Raw genomic sequence first — 26,598 nt, 5'->3', positions numbered from 1 at the left:
TGGAGACCAGGATGTTGTGGGGGACAGAACAACCTGGCCATAAGGTCTCTATTTGCTCATACCCAAGGCCTCAGTGGTGATGGTGTAGATCCAGCAGTGATGACAAGCTGAGTCATTTTGGAAACAACCAGATCGGCTATCAGCTGTCTATCCTCTTCCACATGCTCCCCAATCAGGGGCATTGAGCTGTCCATCACCTGCCACAGGATGGAAAAACATCAGTTAGTAAGGAGGTTTCATGGTGGCAGATGCCTGTTTCAACTCACCTGTCATACTAACCTGCTTTGTGTCTCCACATCCTTGCCAACACCTCTAGTCACCACTCCCCTCCATGCTGATGCATGCTTGACTTCCCTAAGTGTAGGATTTTGCTTGGGTGTTTTTGGAAATGGCATGTACTTTCCCCTACTCCCCATCTTCTCCCTTTATAACTTGGAAGCCAAACCAAGGCTGCTGGTGGCTAAAGGTTTTCTAAATCAACTAAAAATGGACTTGTTTCTTCACACGTCCTGAGGAGATGTCTCTGATGGGTGAGGTCTCCGTGGCATTATCCCACAGTATTTGAGGGTGTTCTTACAGAAGAAAGGGCCACAGGAGAAGGGACAAACCATGTACCAAAGCCTGAGATGAGAGCAACAGGGTCTGCAGGAAACCTGGAAACATTTGGGATTAATCACTGCAAAGCACTGCATCCTGAGAGGGGAAATAAACACCACAGATGTGTAATAAATAGGATGTCACCCAAACAACAGAACCCAATGGAGAAAAGTAAATTTATTCTCTCCTCATCTTCTTGATATTGTTGAGATATGACTGGTTCCCAGGCAAGTACTACAACTGTGCTGGGGAAAGCTGGGAAGCAAGACTGTGGGGATGAAGAAAGAAGAACTGTCAAAGGGTCTTTAAGGTAAGAAATGGTCTGGCAACAACAATAATGAAAACACAGCACACCCTCATCTGTATAGCAGCCCTAAACATAATTGTCAACAGTTCATCATAAATCAAATGCTTTGCAAACATTAGCTAAATCCCAGAGGAAGAACTGCACTATGATGAAGTTAAGGTTCATCTGGAGCAGATATAATTGTACCAAAATATCAGGGTTGGAAAAGTTTATTTTATTTTTAAACCAAACATTGAAAACCCTGGAAATGCAGAGTTAAAGGTTGCATTGCTCAAGAAAGGCCCTGACTCACTCTCAGATAATAATCAGAAGTGTACTCCACCCTGGCAAGGCTGCAGGAGTCCACTTGAAGTGAAATGGAAAGTTTTGCACCCTTTTTTTTTTTTTTTAAGTAGGGGAAATCAGTGAGATGAGTTCACTGAGTTTGTATTCTTGTCTTTTCTTGCAGGATATTAATTGGAATTAATTTCTAGAGATGTCTCTTATGAACACTAGAGAAGCTGTCTGGGAAGTTTTAACTATGGTATGCAAGAAGAGTGAGTTGGTGTTTTTATCCATGGCCTGCTTGACACAGGGGGTGAAAGGAGGAGGCCAGAAAGTTAAATGGCAGTGCTCAGCTAAATAAACAAAGTGGCTTTTCATTCCACTGTCTACTTTGCTGTTTCTCTATTAAAAAAAATGAGGTGGGGAAGGGAGATGTTTCCTTGTAGTGTCAGGTAAGAGTCCATTCCTGCCCGTTGCTCACTAACCAGGGGCTCCTGGGGGCCCTCCAGCAGATTCCTGCACAGATTTTCCTCCCCTCCGCTCCCACCTTAAAAGCGTTCCTGTTTCATCTGACAGTTCAAGTTCGCTACTGAGAAAAGAAGTGTCGGAGCTCCCTGCAACTCACCGTGCGAGGGACCAGTGTGACCACTAGATGATGCCGTTACTCTGCTGACAGGCTGGCCAGCCAAGCCTCATCCTGAGTCCCTAACCCTCCCTGAGGTACGCTAAACCCCTCATTTCCCCATCCTAAGGACTGCTTTTCACTATTTCTGTGGCAGCCGTGACTGGAGAGGAAGGGGAAGAAGCTGTGTTATAAAACAAAGGCACCAGAGGAAATGAACCTTGAAACAGGTCCCACCTGAACCAGAGGAGGTACACCAGGGATGAGGGTATCTGCTGTCCTGCCACGTAGTGTCTGGCAGGGGAACATGAGCTGTGGGGGACTGCAGATACCGGAACGAACAATCACATGCATAAGGGAAGGCCTTTGAAAATGGCGGTGATTCCCGGGGGCAAAATGACACAGCTGACTGCCACCGAACTGAAGAGAGGCATGAAGTGCCACCTTGTCTGTCCTCTGGGAAAGGGGAATTGCTCAGGAACTGGGCAGATACAAACGGTAATGCAGAAATCAATCAAACGGCTGAGAGGAATACGTGAGCCACAGGCAGACTGCACTCCTCTCTTCCTGGGGAGATCACAGGACAGCTGGGCAAGACAAGGAGACGTCTGCATGTGGGAACCCGGCCTTTGTAGCTGCCCAAGGTCAGCGGCTGTTCCTGATGCAGCTGCTGCTGCCTGATAAGGTGCACGAGGCAGGAGCGGAAGGCAGCTGAGCAGAGAAGAGACTTGGGAAAACCCCATGCTGGTGCTCCCCCGCGCCTGTCTGACGCTGAGGCCCGTGCTCTGATGTGCAAGAGCGGAGTGTTAGGTGATTTTTAGGGAAGGAAGGAAACAGATGATTAGACTTATCGAAAGAAACGATATGGCAGTGCTGAAGGGATGGGCAGGGCTTCTTGCAGGCCAGCAAAGGGCCATGTCTACTAACACAGCTCAGCTGTGAGGCAGGTAGGGCTTAGCTGATGCAGGAGGAAGAATAAATCACATGGATCATTTTACTTGCTTTCTACTCACTCCATGTTTAAATACACACATATGCATATACTCAGCATAGCAAAGATGTGAAAAAGGGTTAGATCAAAAAAAAAAAAAGAGTATTGGGGAGAGAAGTCAACCATACATGCTGCTGAGCAGTTTTGAGATTCTTGCTGCTAAGAGCAGTACTGAACTTGCACTGTTTTGAGGATCTGACAATCTGATCAAGTGTTGACTATTTATTGAGCCTTCCCTTAAAGTGACCAAGTTCTGTAAAGCAGAGCAAAAAGAAGCACCAGCATTTACCATTAAATTCACAGTTTTTTTAATAGAATGAAACTGTACTGATTTCTTCAAAGTTTTCAATATGAGCCATGAAAATGTTGTGTAAAAAGTGCTAGTGCTTTGAAGGGCAAAAATGTACTAGATTCTGCTGTTTGCCATGGGAAAAGAAAAGAAGGTGCAGTTCAAGTAACTGCAAATACCACGGGTGCAAGATTACTCTTGTGCTGTGTTAGCTCATCTTTCTTAATCTGATTTTGTTTGCAACAAACCACTGTGATAAATCTTAACTCACAGAACTGCCCATCAGTACCTCTGCGAATCCTTCCTAGAGAACTGCTTTGCATTGTGAAAATTAATTACTGCCTGCAGTTGCATTGTGCGAATTCCCTATTTGTCCAACCCATTTAAGTGTGTTTTCTTGTAAAATGTCAAAGCACACTGTTCCTTCTCACCAAGAAAAATACAACTGTCACACTGTCAAATAACTTTTTTCTTCCACTATCAAAAGGAAAAAAGCAAAATAAAGGATCAGTTTCAGACCAAGAAAAGTACCCCAGGAAGCAGGCTGGAGGCAATTAATTGCTTGTCAGCATCTCCCTCAGATCTGCATAAAGTAAAAAAGGTGCCTGTTTGACTTTTTTCTGCTCTTTGTATTGCAGTGCTCTACTCCTGTCCCAACAATGTCCATCAGCCTGGCATCTGAATGCCTGCAAATGTTGGTACATCAGGCCTGCTGAATGAGATTCTCTGCTGGGATAATTCAGCGTGACCCATATGAAGCTGTTGTGTTTTTTCTGATTTCTGTCGTATTAGACCCATTGCTTTTAGCTTGGTCTCAGAGAGAGGAGTATTAGCATGCCATTTCTCTCTGTGTGCAAGCTGGTGATGGCTGTTAGAGTCTGGATGTGCTTTTCATCTGCCTCAGGGCAGATGTGAAAACCCAGAGGTATACCCAGACAGAGGCATATAATCCTTAAGCACAGAATTAGCCATGTGTGCACGTTTGTAGGCTTATCTGCAAGAATGGATGTAGGGATATAAAAACCACATCTCATATTTGACCGTGTATGGACACGGTCCAAATGTCCTTACAGTTGTCTCTAGCAAGACTGCTTTCTTGCTTCTCCTTCCTCAGCTACAAGTGCATAGAGATATAAAAGTGTGTGGCAGGGAGACAGTCTGCTCTGGGGGGTGCTCCTCTAGGTGCTGATGAATTGTATACAGGAGCAGACCCATCAGCCATGGCCCCATCACTTCAGGAAAGAAGTGTTTGGTTTCTAGCAGCATGCTTGTGTCACATGTCCTTTGAGAGGTCACTCTTCCCCAGGGAGCAGATACATAATGCAGGAATGTGCAGTCGCTGGAGGGCTCATGTGGTTCTCATCAGCATCCCAGCCCTAAGCGGGTGGGACTGCTCTCCCACACGTAGCTTTCTAGTGTGTCAGCACCCCTGCATGAAGCCATAGGCTGCCTCTGCTCATCTTCATCGGCAGGCCTGTGTTGGTGGAGTTTATGGCAGGTCAGATGCTGTGCCTCCCTGAGTCACATAGTGACAGAGGCACTTGCTTACTTGCCAGATTTTCTCTCCCCTAGAGTGTCTCTTAAGTTTCCACTTTGATTTTCTGCCCAGCTTTTCCTTCTCTGCCTTGTTAGGATGCCCTGAGTCTGCTATCTACCCCACTCCCATGTCTGCCTCCTGGCTGAGTGAGGAGCACACTGAACTTGAGCTCTCAGAGCCACAGTCTGTCCAGCTGGGGACACAAAAGTTTGTAGTCTGCACTGCCCGTAATAACTCTGTGGTGCTTTTTCTTGCTGGCCTGTTATTGTAGTGAATGCTGTCCAGGGGGAAGATTTCAGAAAATACACCTGTTTTTTTTTAAATTAAATTGCTCCTGCTACTTATGAACCTGTTTGCTACACTCCCACCATTTATTTTCCTCTTTCAAATTAGGATTTTTGTTATTGATGTTCTCTTTAAAGTAACTGGAGAAAGACAGGTTCATTCAGAGAGAAACTGAGATCTTTAATGGACTGAATCACCTGCTGGACCTCTGTGTGGGTAATGGAGTGAGGTTAATACAACTAATCTGCTAGCATCCTCTGGTGCTTGAACTCAGGCTGGGCTGAATATGAGCATGTTTCTTCACAATGACGTTGATCCCTACGAACAGCTATGAGGGTGTGCTTGCTTTGCAACTGCTTAACCTCGGAAGGATGTGTACTGATGTGCTGAGACACACCAAACTTTGGACGCTGCCAGCAACACTTGCAGGCTGTTATGTGCACTAGAAGAAGGCAGCTTCACATCTGTCCCATGCTGGTAAGGCTCTGCACTGTTGGGATTTATTAACTGAAAAGCCAGGGTGGCCAAGCAGCCTGTGGCTTTCCATTTCTCCATTCCCTTCACAGTCCGTGCTGAAGAAATGAAGGCGCTTCAACCCCGACACCTTGCTGCGCATCTACCAATTTAGCTGGGACCTGAAATCAGTTTCATGCATATCAGTGAGCTACAGCTTGGAGGCAGGCACAGAGGAGCAGTGGCTGCTGGACCATGCACACGGGGGTAAGTGACCACATCAGTGAACGTGAACACTGAGGCAGCATGTTTGCAGACAGACTTTCCAAAGGAGACTTGCACTCAGGTTCCCCATGCTCTCACCTCAATGATATAGTCTTTTCCATCTTTGCTGTGGACAGCTTTTACAGCGCAGATGTCAAGACCTCCAAATATTTCCGCACAGGCATCCGCCCAGAGTCTGTACCTGCGGAAACCACATAAGCATGGCCTAGGATTAGCGCTCATTGGGTAGTCCACCACGTACAGCCACCTGTCCCACTGCCCATAGGAGCACAAAGAGATTTAGGAGCCCTTTTTATCACAAGGCATTCTTCATATGCATTGCTGGGTCATCGCCTCCCTCTCTTGCACAGGAGATGGAGCAAAAAGAAAGAATCTTGCCTAAAGTTTCCCTTTGTTTCAGATTGTTTCAATCCTGTCCTCAAAGCCACCTTAAAATGTTTCTTTCCATCCTTGGTATTTACACCAGATCTCCAGTTGGTTGTCATTTAGCCAAGCTATAAATATTCAGCTCATTTAATCTCCCAGGAGTGTTGGCCCCTTAGCGTTTGTATTGGCTTTGCCTGAAAGCCCTCCATTATGCAGGCAGCCTTCTCTTGATAAGATGTCCTGCACGTTTGGGCTGGAATAGGAGCGGAAAGTGAGTGCAAAATTTAGCAAGGAGTAGCCATCCCCTCCCTGATCTGTAACCCACTGGCTCCCACTTTTTACGTTTTACTCTTTCAGTGTCATCCTTTTACAGTCTCCTGCCTCCCTTCTATCCCTGGGCTGTTGCTCCTAGCCAGGTGGCCCCATCGCATGGACCAAGCACTGTTTTGCTAGAGGGAGAGCTACAGGCTGCAGCCCTTTTCTCTAGCTGTCCCAGGATGGGAATGTGAGCTGGTGTCTCTTTAGCTATCCTGGTGTCAGAGGAGAGAGAATGACGAGAGGCATATTGTGGGGGGACCGCTTCCCCCCGCTGTGAGGGAAGTCAGGAGGGAATGAGGTGTCCTGGTTTTATTTCCTGTGCAGCTGCACTGCAGTCCCAACCATTTCAATAAAAATAATAGTCTCAGAACAGCAGATCTGTAAGCAGGACTATGACAAGATGTGAAGAGAGGAGGGACGGCCACAGTCTCATGAAAATAGTGACATTTTTCAGACCCTACAGGAACCAGGAAAAGAGTTGTTCTGGCCAAAGAACAAGTTTACGTCCTTGAAGCCAGCCGGAGTCCCCATAGTTTGACAATATAATGATCAACTTGTGCAAACACAATGTCTGGGGGGAGAAGCAAAAACATGGCTTATACGACTACTGGTGCTCTCATCCTTAATGAGGAGACCAGACACGTTCATCCCAGCTCCCCTGAGGAAGACTGTACCTGAGGAGAAGTCAGTAGCATAAGAAGGAGAACTATGGCCTTGTGAGCCAAGCAAGGGGCATGATGAGCCCTCTCATGCACCGCTGTGGCCCTACACCCAAGGGCATCATCATGGGAACCACTTCTCCTAAGTCAGCAGCCAGGAAGAGGGAAGTGTTGCCCATGCCAGAGACTCCAGTAGCTACATATCTTCAATGCTGCTGGGCCTAGGTGAGCACTGGGAGGCATCAGGGCTGCTGGGGTGGAATAGCAGTGCTATGGGACAGAATAGGGTATTTATGCATATACATCAGGGGTAGCATTTTCAGAGCATTTGCTGCCGTTTTGTCTAGTGTTACCTGAACATATCAATCTTTTGGGCTACTGTTCTGTACAGTAGGTACTTTGGGTCGCTCATTCTCCTCAGAGCATTTTAGTACACTCCTTCCTTGTTACACACATTGATGACTCACAGATTTCAACATGATTTGTTACACTTATAGCTATATAAGGCTAGAGTGGTGAGTTGTGGTACTACATCTATAAAATGAACCTTCAAAATGCAGTGTGACAGGCTGGCAGGAATCTGGGTTTTAGTCCTGCAACACTGCAACAAAGGAATGTCTACTCCTTGTCTCTCTAGCTTCAACTGTGTTATGAACAACCAAGATGCATAATAATGTCCACTTCCCACAGTTCTATTAGGATCTTTCAGAGTCACCTTCATTATCTGATCTGGGGCTTGTCTTGGCTTCCCTGTTTCATAGAGCAAAAGGTGCAGATGGGTGTTTAGATGATCACCTGCACAACTCTTGTACCCAAAAAGGCAGACATTTCCTCAGACTGGTCTGCGAGAGTACAGCAATTCCCCACCTCCCCCAGGCAATCAGTTTCTGTCCTGTGCTATCCTTATCGTTGGGAAATACAGGAAATCTTCAAAAGAACCTTTTCTGCTATAATTTAAGCCCATTATTTCTTACAGTATTGTGCTAGTAATATCAGGAGTGAGTAATGCCCTATTAGCAGCCTTTTACATATCTGAAAACCTCATGCCCTTCAAGTTTTTTCGTCTTAGGATGAAGTGCTGTTTAGCTTGTGGACAACTTCTTCCAGCTCTGTGACAGTTAATGCAAGAAACACTCTGGCCCGCAGGCATAGATTCATCATACATAAGTCTACACCTCTACTGCAAAAATATCAGTGGTCTGCCAGCTGAAAAAGGTGGATAACGATCCAAGCAATTGTTGCATGCTTTTCTCTTAAGTTGATTATGTTTTCTCTGAGTGTTCCCTTTATTGTCCTTTGGGGTCTCTCCAGCTCCTTGCTATCTTTCTTTAAAAGTGGTGCCCAAAGCTGGACACAGTCAGAATTAATCATGATCCTGTGGGCATAATCTGAAAAAAATCTTAGATTTGCTAAGAATGAGTGCCTACACATAATTCATAGATTCTATAAATCTACAAATAATATACTGGAATAAGAGTGGGGAACAAGGGACTTAGAATCATAGAATCATAGAATCCTTTAGGTTGGAAGGGACCTCCAAGATCATCAAGTCCAACCATTGAGCCATTAGGGCTCTAAAGTCCTCTGCTAAAACAGATCAGACTCTGTCAGGGTTGGAAGGGACCACAAGGATCCCCCAGTTCCAACCCCTCTGCCATGAGCAGGGACACCTCACACTAGATCAGGCTGCCCAGAGCCTCCTCCAGCCTGGCCTTAAAGACCCCCAGGGATGGGGCCTCAACCACCTCCCTGGGCAAGCCATTCCAGGGTCTCACCACTCTCATGGTGAAGAACTTCTGCCTCACATCCAGCCTGAATCTGCCCACTTCCAGCTTTGCCCCACTCCCCCTAGTCCTGTCGTTAACCGATGTCCTAAAAAGTCCCTCCCCAGCTTTCTTGTAGGTCCCCCTAAGATACTGGAAGGCCACAATAACTTGATAGCAGTTCTGCAGAACAGGGTTTGGGAGTTACAGCAGAGCATAAATTACTATGAGTCAACAACGTCATGCAGTTGCAGTATTAGCAAATACCATAATGATTGAATATATGGAAGTACCATCTGCAAATTTTAGTCTTAAGATGCATGGGGCAATTCTTTCTGTTCAGCTAAAAAACTTAGCTAAAACAGTCTCCCCTTTTGGGAGTCTAATGCAAAAGAAGTACTTTCAACACTTCAGCTGACAGAATTTTCCCTCTGTTAAGCAGAAGAAAAACACTTCTCTGTGCCTGCCTCTCATTAGTAGCATACTTAGAATAACTTCTTGTTACTTCTTGTTTTGTGCTGTGACCTTTCTGATTTTATCCCTACATATTTGTGCTCGTGTACTTGACCTTAGCATGCTGGTCTTGTTTCCTGTGGCTGCATTCACTAGAGATCTAATGATTTAGCAATGCTAGTCTCTAGCTGTACTTCCAGTCTGTTCTCCAAAATAGGACAGTTTGCCTTTGTGCCCTTAGTAGTTTTTTAAGGAAACACTTGTCTTTTAAACTGCTTTATCCAGCCTCCTGGGAGACATTACTTACCATTTCTCCCAATTAATCCAAGTCTGAAATACAGTTCCTCCCTTCTAACCCAAGAACAGCTAATACTGTCTTGAAATCCTCTTCCTTACCTCTCTGTCATTGCAATCTGTTCTAGCATTGCAGAACCTGTGTTTGCCTTCCAGTTGCCAGAGATGGATGTCCTCCTAGGAAAACAAACCAAAAACATAACCTGAACATGCAAATACACTCCTGCCCCATCCTCCCTCGTGCTGTAGCCCTCATTCTTGACTCACTGCTTGTACAGGACAGGATGAGGTGAGGTTCTTCCTTACAGAAGCCTTCCCAAACCCTGCCTCAGCAACACTCCATACAGGATATGTAGTTCAGACTCATGAAAAACTGAATGAGGAGTTAGACAGGGAAACCTCAAAAGAATCTTGAGCACACATGAAGCTTTGTGAGCACTTTCTTTCTTTACACGTCAGGTCTAGGAGAGCTGAAATGTCTGTAGAAGATCTCTAGGATAATCACCCTTGTGTTGTGCAATGGGCAGCATCCTCCATTCATGGAAGAGAAGCTCTCCAGGCAAACATTTGCCTGAGTAGCTTCATAGATGTCAGCTCAGAGATTCTGAGTCTCCCTAACTTTGATTTCAGCTATACTGGTTTCATAGAATATATGATTATACCCTCTTTTCACTGACTTTTCATCATGTCTGGACTTGGAGAATTTGCAAAATTGTTGCAGTCTCATTAGTTGCAACTGATGATTAGTTTCCAAAAAAGGTACTGTTGCTGGCAATCCTAGGTTTCACTATCATCCATCATTAAAATTTTCCTTTTCTTGACCTTAGCACAAGGCAGACCTTGGACAGCCTGCTGTGGCAATGCTGTGCAGATAACTCTGGCATAGTGTACAAGCTAGAACAAGTCAAAGCTGACAGGATACATCCAGGGAACATCTCCATGTTGAAGAAGATTTAGGTAGAGATTTATAAGGTGAGTATAAGGTAATACTTCAACATGAGGTTGTGGGAACCCTCGATGCCAGCTCTCTCACCTTTTCAACATGATGTGGAGAAGAGACTGAATTTGCAAAACTACATGAAGCAGTGGTAATACTGATGTCCTGCTAAACTATAAATCTGCCTTATTATAGTTGGCTACCTAAGGTTCCCCTTTACTCTGGTGAGGGACAGCCTGGAGTCCTTTTTCCATTTATCTTCTAAAGTTGTATGTAAAGTTGCTGTGAAATTTAAATGGTCCTTGTAACCATATTTAAAGAAGGGAGGCAAAGGAACATGACTCCTCTGTTGAATAACTGTTTCTATATAGTTGATTCTTGGCACTTATGCCTTTCACCAAACATCCATCTTCCTGTCCTACTCTGAAAGCAAAAGGATGGAATCCTCCTCAAGCTTTGACTGCTATTAGCCCTTTGATGGCTTCTAAGGTCAGTGTTCAACTGTCAGCTGCTTTTTCATTTGACATGGGATTCTTAGGATTATATTTTTCAGTTCTGCAACGGGGAGAAACATTACTTATTAACATTTAGGTTCAGAAAATTGCCCTGCAGTGCCAGATGGCGCCCAGAATCCCATTAGTATTGATGAGAACTTCCAGAGTCTGATTAGTGACAAGATGATTTCATATAAGTGTTTAGGAAATGTACCTGGCGTACCAAATGTAAGCAGTTGTGTCATCCCTAAAAAAAGCAAACCACAGCTATACAGTTTTACAAGGAAATTTGATGTGGGAAAGCTCACAAAATAAGAACTCTGATCTAGATGTTGGGTTGATTGGTTGGACTTGTTTATGCCTACCCATCTCCAGTCAATATTTGGCATAAGATATAAAATATTTCCCTCAGTTGTACCCCTAACTTTCCTGTGAAGGAACTTTCCTGTTTTTAAATGGACAAGCTTCATCTGAAGCCCTCTGGACCAGTCACAAAATTCCTACACGACAACCTCTGTCAAGATCACTCCACTCCAAGCATGTCTGAGGATTTAATGTGTCAAGTGTTCCACCAAATTATTCTTCTTTTTAGTTTCCCTCTTTGTATTCAATCTGCAGTGGAAAAGGCACCTGAAGAAAGCCCTGCCTCAAACCCCATTTCTCTCAGGGACTGAAGGTCAAAGTGCTTCTGATCATCTTAAATGTCAGAGAGGCACAAGAGTGTAAAGTCAGTATCTTAAAGGAAAGGACCCCAGGCTTTTAGACATCAGCTGATCAAGCAGATCTTGCTGGTTGGGCTGTTGGTGTCCTATAGTCACCAGCTTTGAGCTGCGCCATTTCAGTCGTAAAGTAACTCTGGTTTAGACGCAGTTGATGTTGTAGTCTCTGCAGAGCACATTGAACTGCATTTGAGGTGACAAGATCAGAAGTCACACTCATAAAACTAGTAATGAAAGGATACTACTCGCTTGCTGAGAGCTGGTGGCAAGGAATATCCTACCTCTGAAAGTCAGCAGCTGCTGGCTTGATGCAAAGTGAACAACATTTCACAAGTCTTAGCTGGAAATGATTGCTTTGTTTGCCCCCAATTAGGGTGAGGGTGAAAGCATAATTTCTTCCCCAATTTCCTCTGCCATGTGAGCAGTATTTGCGCTTTCTCTTCACCAGTATTACAACAACAGTCAAACACATTTGGTGGAATTTTAGGCATGTATCACGTGCTGCTTATCTGCTGTTTTGAGACTGACCCAAGGCATGGGGCAAGTAGGTGTTTGTTAGTAGTGTAAATCTGGAGTCACTACACTGAATTCAATGGGAAACTGAACTCAAGCCTTGGGTCATGGGCTGGAAGGAAGTGCATTGAACATCTGGGGCAGGGAGGAATGCATGAGTCACCCTGCAGCATCCTCCCTCTGGCAGATGCTTGGTGCAAAATAAACATATTCTAGAGAACTTCGGTACACACTCTTTTCTCAGAAGGAAAGGGACTTTTAAAGTCTATATGTGTGGGTGAACATATAAAAACACTGGGTAGATTCCATGGCTCACAGATCAAAGCAATTCACTTAGTATGATGTGACTGCATCCTCAGCCTTTAAGGCTGAAATTTGGTAATATAACTAATGATCTGGAATCTTCTATTTGAAACATCAGTGGGAGCTCTGGTATTTTGTGTACTTTTACATCTGTTCTTGGACATAGTAGGGACTTATTTATACCATAGAAATAACCTTCTATTCTGTCTGATGTTGGGACAGAAGGAACAGCCCCTGATGGGACTCACTGTCCTACTCTCCCAAGCTCACGTCTATAAATGGCTCTGTCCATATAAGTCAACCTTCTGGGTTAGCAAGTTGCTGGGTGAATTTTGCTGGTCACTTGCTTTGCTAATAAGCTTCATTTCTCATTAAAGTGTTTCCTGTTCATGGCTGTTCTAATGTGAAAACATTTTTCATTTAGCAAACATTGTTTGCACAGCTATACTCTGAAGTGGGATAAGCTTTTAGTGTGACTGCTTTCTTTTGTCAGTCATCTGGTATTATTTCTTATCCTTGTCTGGATGAGTGCATGGTGAGTGTGAAAGATAAACAGGGAGAAGAAATGATCAGGCTAACTGGCCTTTTGTTTCACTTTTTTGAGGCAGGCTGGGAGCAGGTTCTGTAGCCAAGGCTGGGTAGGTTAGCAGGAACGGAATTTTAATTGATATTTTAAACCTTCCTTCCTTTGGCCAATTTGATCCAGACTGCCTGAAACATTAATGTAATATTAGGCAACTGTGCTTGATCTGATTAGATTTAAAACAAATTTTCTCTTGTTGAGTTCACATGAAGTAGCCAAGTGCCCCACAAGTCCTTCCCATGAAGAATGTGACTCAAACATTAGCTAGTTTACTTAAATACCTCTACCAGGAATCCAGCTGGGAATTTTAGGCAGCCATAGCTGAAAAATCTGTGCTCATGCACATTTGATTATTTTATTTGACTGTTTCACCAGAACTGTGGCCTGAGGGTTTGTAAACATGGACCCAAAACTCACAGTGTTGTGGGTATTAGGTAACGTGAAGTTTATCTGGTGACTTGAAGAATGTACTTGCTGGAGCTGTCTACTTGTCCAAAATTTTGTGGCTGGATAAGTAGCTTCTGGAGAAGCTGTGCTATTTGGCTTTTTTTACTTACTGGTTTGCAGTAAGAAGAAACAGGTGTCTTACTGACTCATGTGGTTACATCATTAATTGAGATTGATGACTACTGAAGTTTGGCTGCTTTCAAATATTTTTAAACATACCAGTGTTGAAGGTTGCCTTCATGCCACCTCCCTCGCTACCCCACAAGGCAGCAAAGAGCTTTAGGACCTCCACATAAATGTCTTTCCTTCTCCTTTCCCTCCTTTCTGTGCTTCAAGAATCACACATACAGAACACCCACAGAAACCCTGCATGCTTGCCAGCCTTAGGACATTTGTACCTGGTGCTGCATGCTCCTCATGTCCTCATGACTGTGATGCCCTGACCTCCAGCTCTGGGGAGGATGGGATGTTGTTATGGGTTGGACACTGTAGGACTCCATGAGTTGCAGCTGGCTCAGACTTTTATTGTTTCTTCCAGTGTGGGTTCAGTTCCCACTACAGGGTACTGGCAGCTAGACATCTTTGCTGGGAAAGATGAGCCTTTCATGAGGGAGAGGTGATAGGTAATAGCAAAGCACGGTTGTCATAGTGGGAACTAACTGAATCTCAGAAACAGGTAGAGAGATTTGCCTTCCAGAAACAATGAGCTGATGGTGAGTAATGGAGACTATGACCAGTGGATGAGGGATTTGGGTTCAGAGGTGGGAGGAGAACAGCAGAGCAGAAGCTCATTTAATTACCTTATCTTCAAGGTAATTAAATGAGCTTCCTGCTCCTGCCCAGAGCAGACACTGACTGAATCACATCCCCAGCACTGTCTCCCCCAGTCTCACTCTGGCATACCCATGTACTCACATGTAAGCCTTGTAGTTGCTGCCGATTTTCTGGATTCGGATGTCGTACTTGGAGTCAATGAATGGCTCAGTGGTGGCATAGGTTTTTGCCATGGCTACTATGCTGGCCATGTCCCGGAAGTTGTGCTGGTTCTCAACTTTGACCTTGATTGCCAAAATCCCATGAAAAAGTGACAAGAGCAAAAAAGAACAGGAATAATTTGTGAGCGGAAGTCACCTCTGTGCCTGAATAGTACAAATGTCAGTTAACCACCCCCTGCCCCGAGCTGAGGACAGGGCAGGGCTTGTGTGATTTAAAGAGAGAAGTTCCCCAGACCAACCCAACTCAGAGCAAATCAACCACTTTCTACTTCCTCATGCACAAGCCCTGGTAAACCTGGCACTAGGGAGGCAGCTAGGCCTTTGCCCAGATGGCTCCTGCTGATGCTCATTGCTTTTAAGATGCTTCAGAAAATATTTGATCTCTTAAGGGTCATTACTTCATTCAGACATTGGAACTGCTGTTTCCCATGTTGGGATGGATGAAAACAGAGCATTTTTGGGGGGTCAGGAAATAGAAACCAATGCCAGGAAATCAACAAGAGAGCTGGTTGTCTGCCACCTCTAAGCTTTAGTTCCCTGGCATTTCACATTAACCCTGGATCCAGACTTTCTTTGAGGAGCAGTGCAGGTCTCCCATCTGGAAGCAAGCTCTGAAGGAGCAATATGTCTCTGGGGAAGGCTGTGATTCTTGTGGAGATACGTGTGAGTGCAATGCCACAGGCACGTGTGTGGACAGCTGGGTAGGTGTTAGACTTGAGTCACACTTGGCAATGAGAAGGTAGCGGCTTATGAACTGGAGTTTTTCTGAGAAACTGGCTTTTCACAGATTTGTACTCTCAGTTACTGCTCTGTATCTTATAAAAAAAAAAAAAAAAAAAAAGAAGAAGAAAGAACAGCCAAAACAGTCTTGCAGAACAGACCAAAGCTTTAATGATGATATGATCAATTCTTTACAATAGCTCGCTAATCTGGGAGAGGAAAACTGAACAAGCAGGTAACAAGATTATAGGGGACAAATTCACCTCATTGATACTACCAGCCCTGGCCTTTAGACTACTGGCAAAAACTTGTTTGGTGCACCAAAGAAACCCATGCAAGTCTAATTCCTCAGAGATGGATGGATGCATGAAGGGTGAGTCAACTGGTGGAGAAACGGCCCACACTGTGTAAAAAGGCTGAGCAAGTGAGTGACTTTCTTTACATCTCACCTACTCTTTCTAGTTTGGTACCATTTTGAGACCATGACTGGGGGTTGCAATCCTGCTTGGCTAAGTGTCTACTTGCTCATGACAATAGCTTGGTCTCTGCCCCAGAGGAACTTCCCAGTTGCGTCAGCATGTGTGTTAAAGGAAGGTGATGCCAGACTTTGTGGAGCCAGCTGAAGGAAACATGTGCAATGGTATTTGGTGTTTCCTTGCGAAGAACAAACAAGTGGTTTTACATATCTGCAGTCAACCATGAGAGGGCAGGAGCCATCTTCACTAGAGAACAGGGGACAAGCTTGTTGGTAATGTGTTTTACTCTGTTTACATGGTTTTGTGTAAGCACCGGTGGTAACATAAGCCCAAGATGCAGCCACATCCTGGTACAGAAAAGGTCTTAAGAACTGGACAGGCTGTGGGGAAGGTGAAAAGTGCAACTAGTTTGACCTATGAGCACTTCTATGTGCCTGAATAATAAGAAAGAAGACCTGATCTTTGCTGCTTCTTTTGCTGAATGCCAAATACCCCTAGTCCTCTTCCCTTTTGCTGTGATGAGGGCTGTGCTCTTGCTATTCAGGGACCACTGCGAAAAGGAGTAGAGGAAGGCAACTGTCATCTGTGAGGTGGGAGGATAAGAAAAAAAAAAGGAAATAAAAAACACAAAGGGGAAATGTAAAGGCAACCATTGCATGTCATTCAGGAGGAGCAGCCCTGCTCTGGGCTCTGTTGTCCCCCTCTATGTCTGAGTGGGGCTGTGGGCAGTGCTGGCTGCTCCGAGCGTAGCAGGGCAGGGTGAGGTGGTAGGAATGCCCTGGAGGCAGTGGGGAGAAAGGGGAGCACTTTACATGCAGGGAACCCCCAGCCTGGGCATGACTTGCAAAATAACAGGTGGAATGCAGGCTGTGCTGGGGCTGAATATTTTTGTTGCACAGATAAGAGCTGAGCTGGGCTGAATGACATCAAGAGAGAGAGTCCCACCCAAATGAGATGATCACAGGAGGGACCACATGGGCAGGCAATGCATGGTGTTATGACATATTCTGCTGGACCCTTTTGGCAATGGGAAAAGACAAAAGCCATTATATAATGACCTACTTGGAACAGGAACATTTGTGGGATCCTAAACAAAGTGCTGTGCTTGTGCAACAGAGTTCTTTGGGTCCCAGCTGAAATGTTTGCTTTCCCATCCCAAGAACACTTGTTCAGGCAGAGGAAGGGATGCTGCTTCCCTCTCCAGAGTGAAATTAGGCTGTATTGTTTTTGCTGGAAAGGAGCTGTACGCTTGTCTTGTTAAATGGGATTTTTCCTCAAAACTACAGAAGGCAGAGTTTTGAATGGAAGAGAAAGGTCCATTTCTTCCTCCTCTCCATCACCCCCTCTCTATGTGGAAAGAGAGAAAGCACTTGAAAGTGTTTTCTCCTATGGGCCTGAAGATTTTTGGCTGGATAAATAAAGAGGAGAAGACTCATCAAGTATTGAAAGTAAGAAATTAAAAACAAAGAAGATGACTCCCACAGTGCCACACCACTGTACAGTCCTCAGGACACAGCTCTGGCATCTTCCATGGCCCATTCCAGAGTCCTTCCCACGGACTTTTGAGAGAAAGTACCTCAAAGAGGTCCCCTTTTAGGAGATCACAGCCTTATTTCCTGCCAGGCATCAAAATAATCACCACACCAAAGCTGAAATCTGAGCCACCATTTGTTAATTGTTAGAGCTGGCCAAATTTGACAAAATAACAGCCGTGTCCTGGGTTAACACTGGTTTAGTCCGGGGTATGGTTATTACTTCATAAACAGGAAGCACTTGGGTTACAGTCAAATTAGATTTGTTTTCCTGCTTTATCTATCAAGTCCAGTACTTTATTAGCTTTCTACTTTTAAATTTTGTATAATTCATTTCCTCCTGCCTTGTAACTCTTTTACACATCAATAAAATATCCATTTCCCTAACAGGAGAAAAAAACCCTAGAGATAACCCAAGCCAGGATGGATGTAGTGTGATGCTACAGGGCATTATTTAAGAAGTGACAATTAAAAATCATTCTATAGCAAACAGTTACCAGTTTACCTAACAAGGGATAAATCTGTTTTCTAAAATGATAGGTTGGCCAATATGTGAAACTGAGAAAAGAAGTCAGAAAACGTGAAGCCATTTTTCTCCTCTCTCTTTTTTTTTTTTTTTTTTTCCCCCTAGCCTTCTTAGGATAAATGCAATATCCCATTAGCTGCACAGAGGAGTGCAAACAGTGAGTGTAAACACAGTCCCTGCCCCGGTGGCCTGTTTGCTTAGCTGTGCTGGTTATTTGAGCAGCAATAGACTCATTCTGGAGCCATCTGCTGCTATTTGCAGTAGCATTTTAGTGACCTGTTGTGAAGAGTTTGGGCTAGTGTGTTGACAAATGCCTCTTCTGAGTAAGGAAGCTCACTGGGGTTGTTCCTGCTTCCCTTCTAGCTCTATTCTCGAACCCAGGCACTGGCCATGCAGTAGCATGCTCCCTGTTGCTGCATTGGAGAGGGGAGTCTGACTGGATCCCTGGGGACATGCTCACACAGATGTGACCATCACTTTGCCCTGCAGTGGCATCTTGGAAGCTACATAGCATGCACCTGGTGCCCATTCTCATCCTCAACCTTCCCAAGAGGCACTGATTTTTCTGCCCTTGTCTGGAAAGTGGTCTGAGGGATCGATCAGAAAGAAACACTTCTGCCCCATCCCTGCTCTGGACCTTTTTTTGAGGCCTTCCTGCAAGACAGTATTTTGGAAGGGGCGTGCTGGATTTATTGAAATCCCACTGTGGATATTTTTTGGGCAGTCTGAGCCACCCCTGGGATGTGCACAGGTTCCTGCAGTGAGGGACCTGGATAGAAACTTCCTCTTCCTCTATCTCATAGTTCCCAAATCTACTGCCTCTTGTATATCCCAGATGTTCCTGGGCACCAGGGCCACCGGGCTACAGCAGTCCTTTCTCTCTTTAGCCTAAGTACTGCAAGGTGCCCTTTCGCTTTTTTTAGTCACATGGTCACATGAAAAAATAATCAGCCAAAGTGGCAGAATTATCGAGTCTCCTAGCGCTGCCCTAGTCTTGCTTCTCTGAGTGCCATCCAGAATTAACTCTGCCTCACAGGTTAAATCCACATCACTTTGGAGATGACTTGCAGAAGCAGTTTCTGTGTCCAAACTGGGGTTAGAGGCAGGTTCTGCTGAAAGGTGTGCCCAGGCTGAGCCAGGGCCAGGCTTGGCAAAATGGTGCTTTAATGAATCTTGGTAGGCTTGTGCACGGTCTAAGTGTTTTCCTCCAGAACCTGAGGTTGTGATTTTTCATCCATCTCAACCTGTGTTTAGTCTTTCTGTAGTGACTTTACCATTTTGGGATAGTGGGTCTTCAGGAATAGCTCTGCACAGAAGGTTTCTTCAGTCTTTCCTTCCCTCTGTCTCAAATTATACTCCCCTTCTCAGAAAATATGTGATCCAACCGACACATGTTCAGTTTAGGCCTAAGTTTGACTTACCTCAAAATAAAAAAGACACAACAGAGTCTGCATTTCCTTACTATCTTCACACTGAGGTTCTCTAAATGTGACGATGCTGCCTTTAATGCTTTAAACCTTATAATCCCTACTAACTTTCTAACAAAGAGCTTCTCTCAGCCCTGGGTCTTGGCAGCTTTGGTCCCCAGTGCCCTGGAACAGTCACCATTTTCTGTGTCCAGCAAAAGCTTTCAGACTGATGTGCAAGAAATGAGGATGCTTTTGCTATTTTCAAGATGGGTGGTACCTCCTTGCTCATGAGTCAGTGGTAATGCAGAGATTGGGCTTCTCTGTTGTGAATGTTACATGTCAAGTCATTATTTGTCCTCTGTAAAAGAAAATATTTGTTCCTTGACAAACCGAGGCAGCCCTTTCCCCTTCCTTTCCTCTTTAGCACTCTGGATTTTCAAAGCTCTCACTTTTGGAACATTCTATTTTCAGTCCCGAGAGAGACAAGGTGACGAACTGTCCTTCCTGATAAAAAGCTTGCAGTATTTTTACATTACAGAGTGGCTCTGTTTGGTTCGTGCTATATTTATACCAGAGGGGGAAAAAAAAAAAAAAGTAGAGAAGTCTTTCTCATCCAGCAAGAGAGAAAATAACTCTGACCACATTATTATGAACAACAAGTTTTTCTTCTACAATATAATAAATTCATCTGAGCCAGGATTTGTACTGGGGAGGTGTTTTCATAATTATGGGGCAGGAGGGGACAGGAGGGTACTCTTAAACTGGCTTAATTAGACAGGTCTAAAAATAAAGTAAGAGTAACAACGTATATATATATATATGTTTATTAACCTCATAAAATATATATATAAAGCCACATGAACAGATACTGTTTTTCCCCTCTTTGCAGATCTGGCAGTTGTTTCCTTCCCATGATCTGATCAGGAAGAGGTGAAGAGGCTCTTTGAGTGAATTTGCAGTGCTGGGCTCTGTTCCTAGGGCACTCTAGGGTCATGTTAGCACACAAATGGCAGATATTAACACACTCAGGGCTTTATTCTTTTCAATGGATCCTGGCATTATGAGATCCAGAGTCAGGAAGAAGTATTATTCCTTTCTCACTATGGTGCTCACCCTATTTAACAAAGACCCCCAATCACTTCTGGGATAGGTAGGCTCAAACTGCACAATTCTTAAAAATGCCCTGACTTCTTAGGAACTGCTGGGTGAAAAACAGTTCAGTTCTGCACAGGGAAGGACATCTCCTCTCAGTGTTCACCCAGGATTTCCCTGGAAGTGTCCTTGAGTTGAGTACTGTTGATCCGGTGAGCCTGGGCAACTTAAATACAACACAAGAAAGGTCCTCCTCTGCTGACTCCCTTGTAAACCATTATCTAAGCAGTATTTCACAGATATTTTGCTTGTATCAATACTGTATTGGACCAGCAACACACATTGCACTTGTTATGATATTGCAGTGCCAGCAAAATATGAAGTGTCTCCGAATTTTTGAAGGAGGATAATGATAGATATGGGGGGGCCTGAGGGGTATATGTCCTGTTTTCAGATGGGAGGGTTCTCTGAGACCCCTTTTTCTCTGGGTGAAGGCTAATCCTGGTGTCTCTGCTCAAGTCAATAGAGAGGCCATTTCTCGATGGCAATTTTAAAAGATGTCTTCTATTGAAAATTTGTTCTCTTGAATTTCACCTGGACTTTACATGCACACATCACTTGGCAAGAGCATTTCTATCACTAATGGTATACCTTTTAGTTCTGACCTTGAATACTAACTATGCCTCTAGCAAGCTCAAGACAGTCAATAGGGCTTATTCCTTACAAGTCCTAACACAGTTATTTTTCATTTTAGCTTTGAGGATTATCTATTCAACCTGCTGATTAAAAGATGTGAGTGAATTTTCTAAAAATGTTCTGAAAACAAACGATGGGTGAAAATAGAAGTCTGACTATTATAATGACAGTCTTTGTAGCCATTATTACAAAATAATAAATACTCAGCACTTCTTACAGTCCCAAGAGCCTTATGAACATGAGTTAGCAATAAGTACCAGGTAATCATTATAATCTCTCTGGTTTGTAACACAGAGAAACTGAAGAACTGTGAAATGACACAAATCCCCCTTCAAGTCAGTGGTGGACCTCTCTAGGGGAGAAGACTTTTCTGTGTCAAGAGTTTATCTGGCTCCTGGCCACTGCCTCAGTACAAATAAAGAATAAGTGTCTGAACTTCACATCCTTGCTCATTCTTCTAATTCTTGATGCTTTCCATTTCATGTGATTTTATCATTAATAACAAGAATAAAATAAGTACTTCTTGGGCAATTTCTGCTGGTAACAAGATCATAATTTGGATGTTCACATCCTTTGAAGCACCCATTACAGGTACAAATACATGGCTTGCTATCTTGGCATCATTTGTTGCAATACTACTTTTAATATTCGTGTGTACTTTGGCTAATTGTTTGGTTATTTTATCCTTTGTTTCTTCAGTCACTGCTTTTATACAGAACATGACCCAATGCAGGTGCTTTACTAACATTTACTTTCATGTAAGGAAGTGTAATTTCTTACCAAACCCAAACCTTTCTCTTTTCATATTACATATATTTTACAGCTAAAGATCTGCTATTTCCTGCTATCATCTCTGCTTCTGAAGACCAATGCGACGAAATCCTTCAGCTCTCCATAACTTCCTTATCATCACTTGTTTTGCTTTTATATTTTGATGGCTAAAACCACTATTATGTCTCCTGGAAGCTTTTTTCAGAATTACTTAACTGGAATTTTTTTTTTTTTTCCCCTATAGGCTTTACTTTTCTTTATACCCATAGTTCTGCTTATCTGTATTTCTCCTTGACATTTTCTATGGTTTCTTTCTGTCAGTCCCACTTGGGCTTGAACCCTATTGTCTTAAAAACAACATGAAACTAATTTGTGTTACTTGTTTTTTAAACCAACTGATGTGGTTTTTATTTCATTTTCACTTCCTTCTCTTTTTGCTCTATGCAGTGAAATGCAGTAGAACTTGGAGAAGACTAATTTAATCAGTCTCAACTTTCCTTCAGGCTGCTTGTGGCTGGAGAAGGGCCCAAACTAAAACCGTAAGGTCAACAACCCTTCCTTCCTGTACCTTCCTCATCTACTGAACAGAGCAGTGTTGAAACTCTTTGCCCAAATCCACAACCAGACTTTGTTTGCTACTAGTCCCTAGTTCCATAAGGGACTAGAGTAAACTTGGCCTTACAGCAATTCTTTCTTCTAAGACACTGGCTGTCAGCCTATCTTCATCTTGAACAACTTTCTACCTACCCCACTTGTACCATGACATACAATACTGCCTGGAGTTTGAATAGAAACTCTTCCCCTATAACTACTTACAGCAAAAATCAACATCACTAAAGAATAAAATGGGAGGTAAAGTGAGAGGTGGAAGATCTGATGTCTTGTACAGAAGACAATAGCTAAATATTCTGCTGAGAATTTTGTCTGGAAACCCTGTTAAGATCAGGGTACTTTTCTTTGATTCTGCCTTCATTTCTGTAGCCTCTTGGGGTCCTTCGTGCACAAGAGAGACACATGAAGCCATCCCTACATTACAGGTGAAATCGCAGAGCAGTCAGATTACAGGGTCTCAGAGAAGTTGAAACCTTTCTACCTTTCCTCAGGGAGTGGTTTCTTACGCCTGGTTTGTCCTGACTGGATTTTGCTAATGAAATCCTTCCTAGAGACATGTCCAGTGGCTCAGTCTACATGCATCTGTAGGCTGTCCGCACATACTCTAATTCAATGGCATCTCTGCCTGTTGAACGTATGCAGCACCAATATTTTAATTAACATTTCCTGCTTATTTAAGTGTTTGTTCTTTGAGCTGGAAGCCAACTGTACCACTGGCCCAGAGGTCTGAGCCCACTTCCTTCCTGGCAGCTACCATCCAGACAGGGGAACATTGCAACTACAGCAAGAAAGATTATGAGAGCTTCCATGTGCAATCCAGAAATCCAGAAAGAGCTTCTGTTTCCAGAGTGCAATCAAACAAGCTGTACCAAGTTTAAGTTTGGCATACCTATATATAATTTTCAGGCAAAGTGTGAGGCTGGGAGAAGGTCTATCTGCTCTAGGGAAGCACCATGACAGAGCTATCGGTTACAAAGTTCACGTACCACCCGTTTGGGTTCAGAGATGACATATCAGATTTTCCTACTTCCAAACAATTCAAGTCTTAGAGTGATAGAAGATGCTTTTTTGAAATGCATATGCAAGAAAGAGGAGGCTAAAGTGCAGCTGGAATGTCCTGGTGATGCCTCACTGAAAGGGGAGCCCAGTCACCCCAAAAAACAGGGGCTGCTAATTCACTGGGGGAATAAAGGTCCCAGAGAGCCTGGGAAAAACAAACAGGTCCTTCTGGTGAGTGAACTGTTTTTCAGGATTCCTTGGCAGTCAACCAGCCACTCTGCTTTGTAAGGTCTTGTTCTTCCTTGCAAGGAGGAAAAAAATAACTGAAGGGCTCCTGTTTTATTGAATAAGGTCATCATAATGTGCTCAAAAAGACCAGTGCCACTGCTCCTCATTGTGAGAGCTATGGGGTGTAGCTGAACATTGCAGGTGCTTGAATAAACAACATTACCACTTTCAGAAGAGAAAATAATATAGAAAGGACGAGCCTAATGACTTCAGCCCAGCCAGCTTTCCCCACACTCTTCACAACCCCCCTTCCCACATCCCAGGCAGCCTTCAACCCAACACCACTGCCTGCCTCCAAGTGCGTGGCAGCGGAAAAAGGTCTTTTCTCCCGCAGGAACAGCCAGCGCAACCCAGATAGGCTGTGGGGAGGTTTAACCCCTTCGCTGGTTGCCCACAGTCATGTACGGTCACCGGAATGCTGTGGCACATATCTATCTGTTTCCTGAGCTATGTGTATTTTTTCCTGCTACTTACCTTCCCCATTCCAGCATGAGCATGTCCCAGCTTGACCACAACAGGGAAATTCGGAGTTGTGAGCTGAAAGACAAAAGCAGGAGCTCTGCATTAGTTATTTCTTTCCAACTGTTGTATTTGAAATAGTTTACATTTATTTAGTACCTTTTATCCCCTTTCTGGATGCTGATGAGAGGATAAAAAAGGACAATAAGCAAATAGTTCTTCCCTGGTACTCATCTGATCAGAAGTGGTTGCCAGGCAGAATTCCTCAGATCTGACCCACTTTTGCTACCTGATAGCAGTAAGGTTTAAAACCTTTGTATTTTTTCCTATTGCTTTTCCCACGATGTGTATAGATGTGGGTACACTCATATGCCTGTAAAAAAGGCTATGCCTGCAAGCTTGTGTAAGTGAACAATTTTAGATGCTAAAGAACATCTGAATTATGAGAAAGACAAGGTGTGTGTTGTTTTGTTGGTTTTTTTTTTTTTTTTTTTAAATATTTTTTCCACACAGTCTGCTCTTGTCTTTAAAGTGAATATGAGCAGTTCTGCAACATTCCCCATTCCCTTCCTGTCAGCAGTGGTGAGGGCAAGGCAAGAGAGAACAGGGGCCAACCCTTGGGTGCAACTCAAAAAGTCCATCTATTCATAAAGGCTTTTTCTCTCTTCACCAAATTCAAGGGTGAGTATAAGGAATAAAAGAAAACAAAGAACAGTTGGAATCAGTGATAAAAATAGAAGAAAATATGTCATGTCTTCCCCCTGGCTTGTGTGGTGTTCACATTAGGCAGGGTCCTGCCATCCAAGCCACCAAAGTGCATCTTGGTGCACGCATGGAGTTTTACTTGGAAAAGTGCAAGTATCCTCTCTGCCTTCTATTTCTCAGTTTAATGCTCATGCAGGGAATGATTGGAATGATTGGCTGAGAGGTGAGTGGCTGGACTGAGAGGAAGTGAACATGCCAGGAGTAACCAGGATATGTACACCACAGTTCCCCTACGTACTGGTTGGTCCATTTCTACACCTCTGCTTGATGCCACTGTGGACTTCATCTTGTCCTGTGCTCCTGGTTCTTGTGATCTAAATGTTCTCCCTTCAGTACAGGACCTGTTATTTTTTACTGCATATTTAATTTACTTTTATGGCAATTCTTTTAAAAGACACTTTTGTCTTTATCTAAGTGTCTGAAGCGATGAGCTTTATTCATTAAGCAGTTAACTTGGAGATCTGGAAATGGGAGGGAGTTGAATTCTGACAGATAAATGTCTCTCCTATTTATTTAAGTTTGAGAATAGATAAACAAATTGTTCTTGTGCTAATTACCAATTGTCTGTATGGACAGGCAGGCGCTACGCCCTAAAGATAGAATAGTACTGCAGTCTCCATCTGTGGCAGCTCACTATAAATAACAAAATTAGTAATGAACACTGATACAGTTTGCTGTTCAGCTGCTTATATAAAGAAATGTCACAAGAGAGGGGAACAGTGGGTGCATCATGTTCTCAAACAACCTGTGTCACTTGTGAGGACCTTCTTGGCCTTCTTTAGGCAGAAAACTGAAGAATCCTCTTTGGACCACAGAAGGACACATAGCCCTGACACAGGCAGGGACCAGTGCCCACTGTTTCAGGAGAAGAGGCAAGAGTTAAGTCCCATAATTAAACATACGTCCAGGCACATGAGTTTGTACTTTATTTCCCCTTTTCCTCTCTAATTGATTGTAAGAACCTGAAATTCAATTTGTGGCTGGCATAAATGAATCAAATGGAATTCTGCACCTGCGGCTTACTGAAGATAGGGCTATGGATGGACCGTGCCAGGCCTTTAATGATGGTAGATGCAAGGTGACCTGGCAGTTAGGGCACCCACCTGCTCAGGCTCTGGGTGACTGTTTGAGCCAAAGCACTTGCGAGCCCTGGCCTCTGTTCCCTGTTTGTGAGTGGAAGCATCAGCTGTTCCTACCATGCAGGAAAAGCCAGCTGCATGCTGTCAGCCAGCCCGACAGCCTGGCAAGGAGGCCAAAGAAGTGTGCAGGGTAGATAATGTTCTATCACCAGCTCAAAGTGGCCAGAGGCAGGAAGCAATGTCTCTGCTAACCCATTTGTGTACCCTCCCTACCTGTGGGTTTTGCTGAGGGAGCCTTGCTTGAGCACGGGGCCCGGGAGTGGGAAGCATCTGTTTTCCTGTGTACATGCAAAGAAAGTTTGGGATCCAATAAACAACCTCAGTTTACTGCTAGCCTGGAAGAAACCACCGGCAATGACAATGCTCTGCTCAAGCCTCTCTCTTTCTCTTTTCTTCTCGGAAACATGAGCTCAGCTTTCTTGGTAAGGCTTGGCCTCATCCTGCCCAGTGGTGACCAGCTGGTACCAGAGCATGCTGGAGTCACAGGCTGCTTGGCCTGGTCACAGTGTGTGGAGCTTGGGGCAAAACACAGATCCAGACTCTGAATGTGTGGCAGCCTTGCTGGGACAGTGGCAGCACCGGGGAAACAATGGCACATGGTTTGCCAGTGTAGTGGTTTGGGGGGGGGCGGTGGTGTCTG

At 44.1% G+C, this 26,598-nt stretch overlaps 1 protein-coding gene across 1 annotated transcript; it reads right to left on the bottom strand.

Moving 5' to 3' along the window:
* Window positions 1-62: 62 nt before the first annotated feature.
* Window positions 63-24,132, bottom strand: LOC103777074 (synapsin-3-like; the record flags this gene model as incomplete). The annotated part of the gene is made up of 5 exons (XM_008944612.1): window positions 63-197; window positions 5,709-5,811; window positions 9,586-9,660; window positions 14,395-14,537; window positions 24,070-24,132. Coding segments are annotated over 5 exons (519 nt in total), but the record flags the coding sequence as incomplete, so codon positions are not given.
* Between the last annotated feature and the right edge of the window lie 2,466 nt (window positions 24,133-26,598).

Source organism: Merops nubicus, unplaced genomic scaffold (genome assembly GCF_000691845.1).
Source record: "Merops nubicus isolate BGI_N331 unplaced genomic scaffold, ASM69184v1 scaffold50327, whole genome shotgun sequence".
NCBI classification, from domain to species: domain Eukaryota; kingdom Metazoa; phylum Chordata; class Aves; order Coraciiformes; family Meropidae; genus Merops; species Merops nubicus.
Note: the sequence above shows the minus strand (reverse complement) of the source record. Positions and strands in the feature narration are given on the sequence as shown.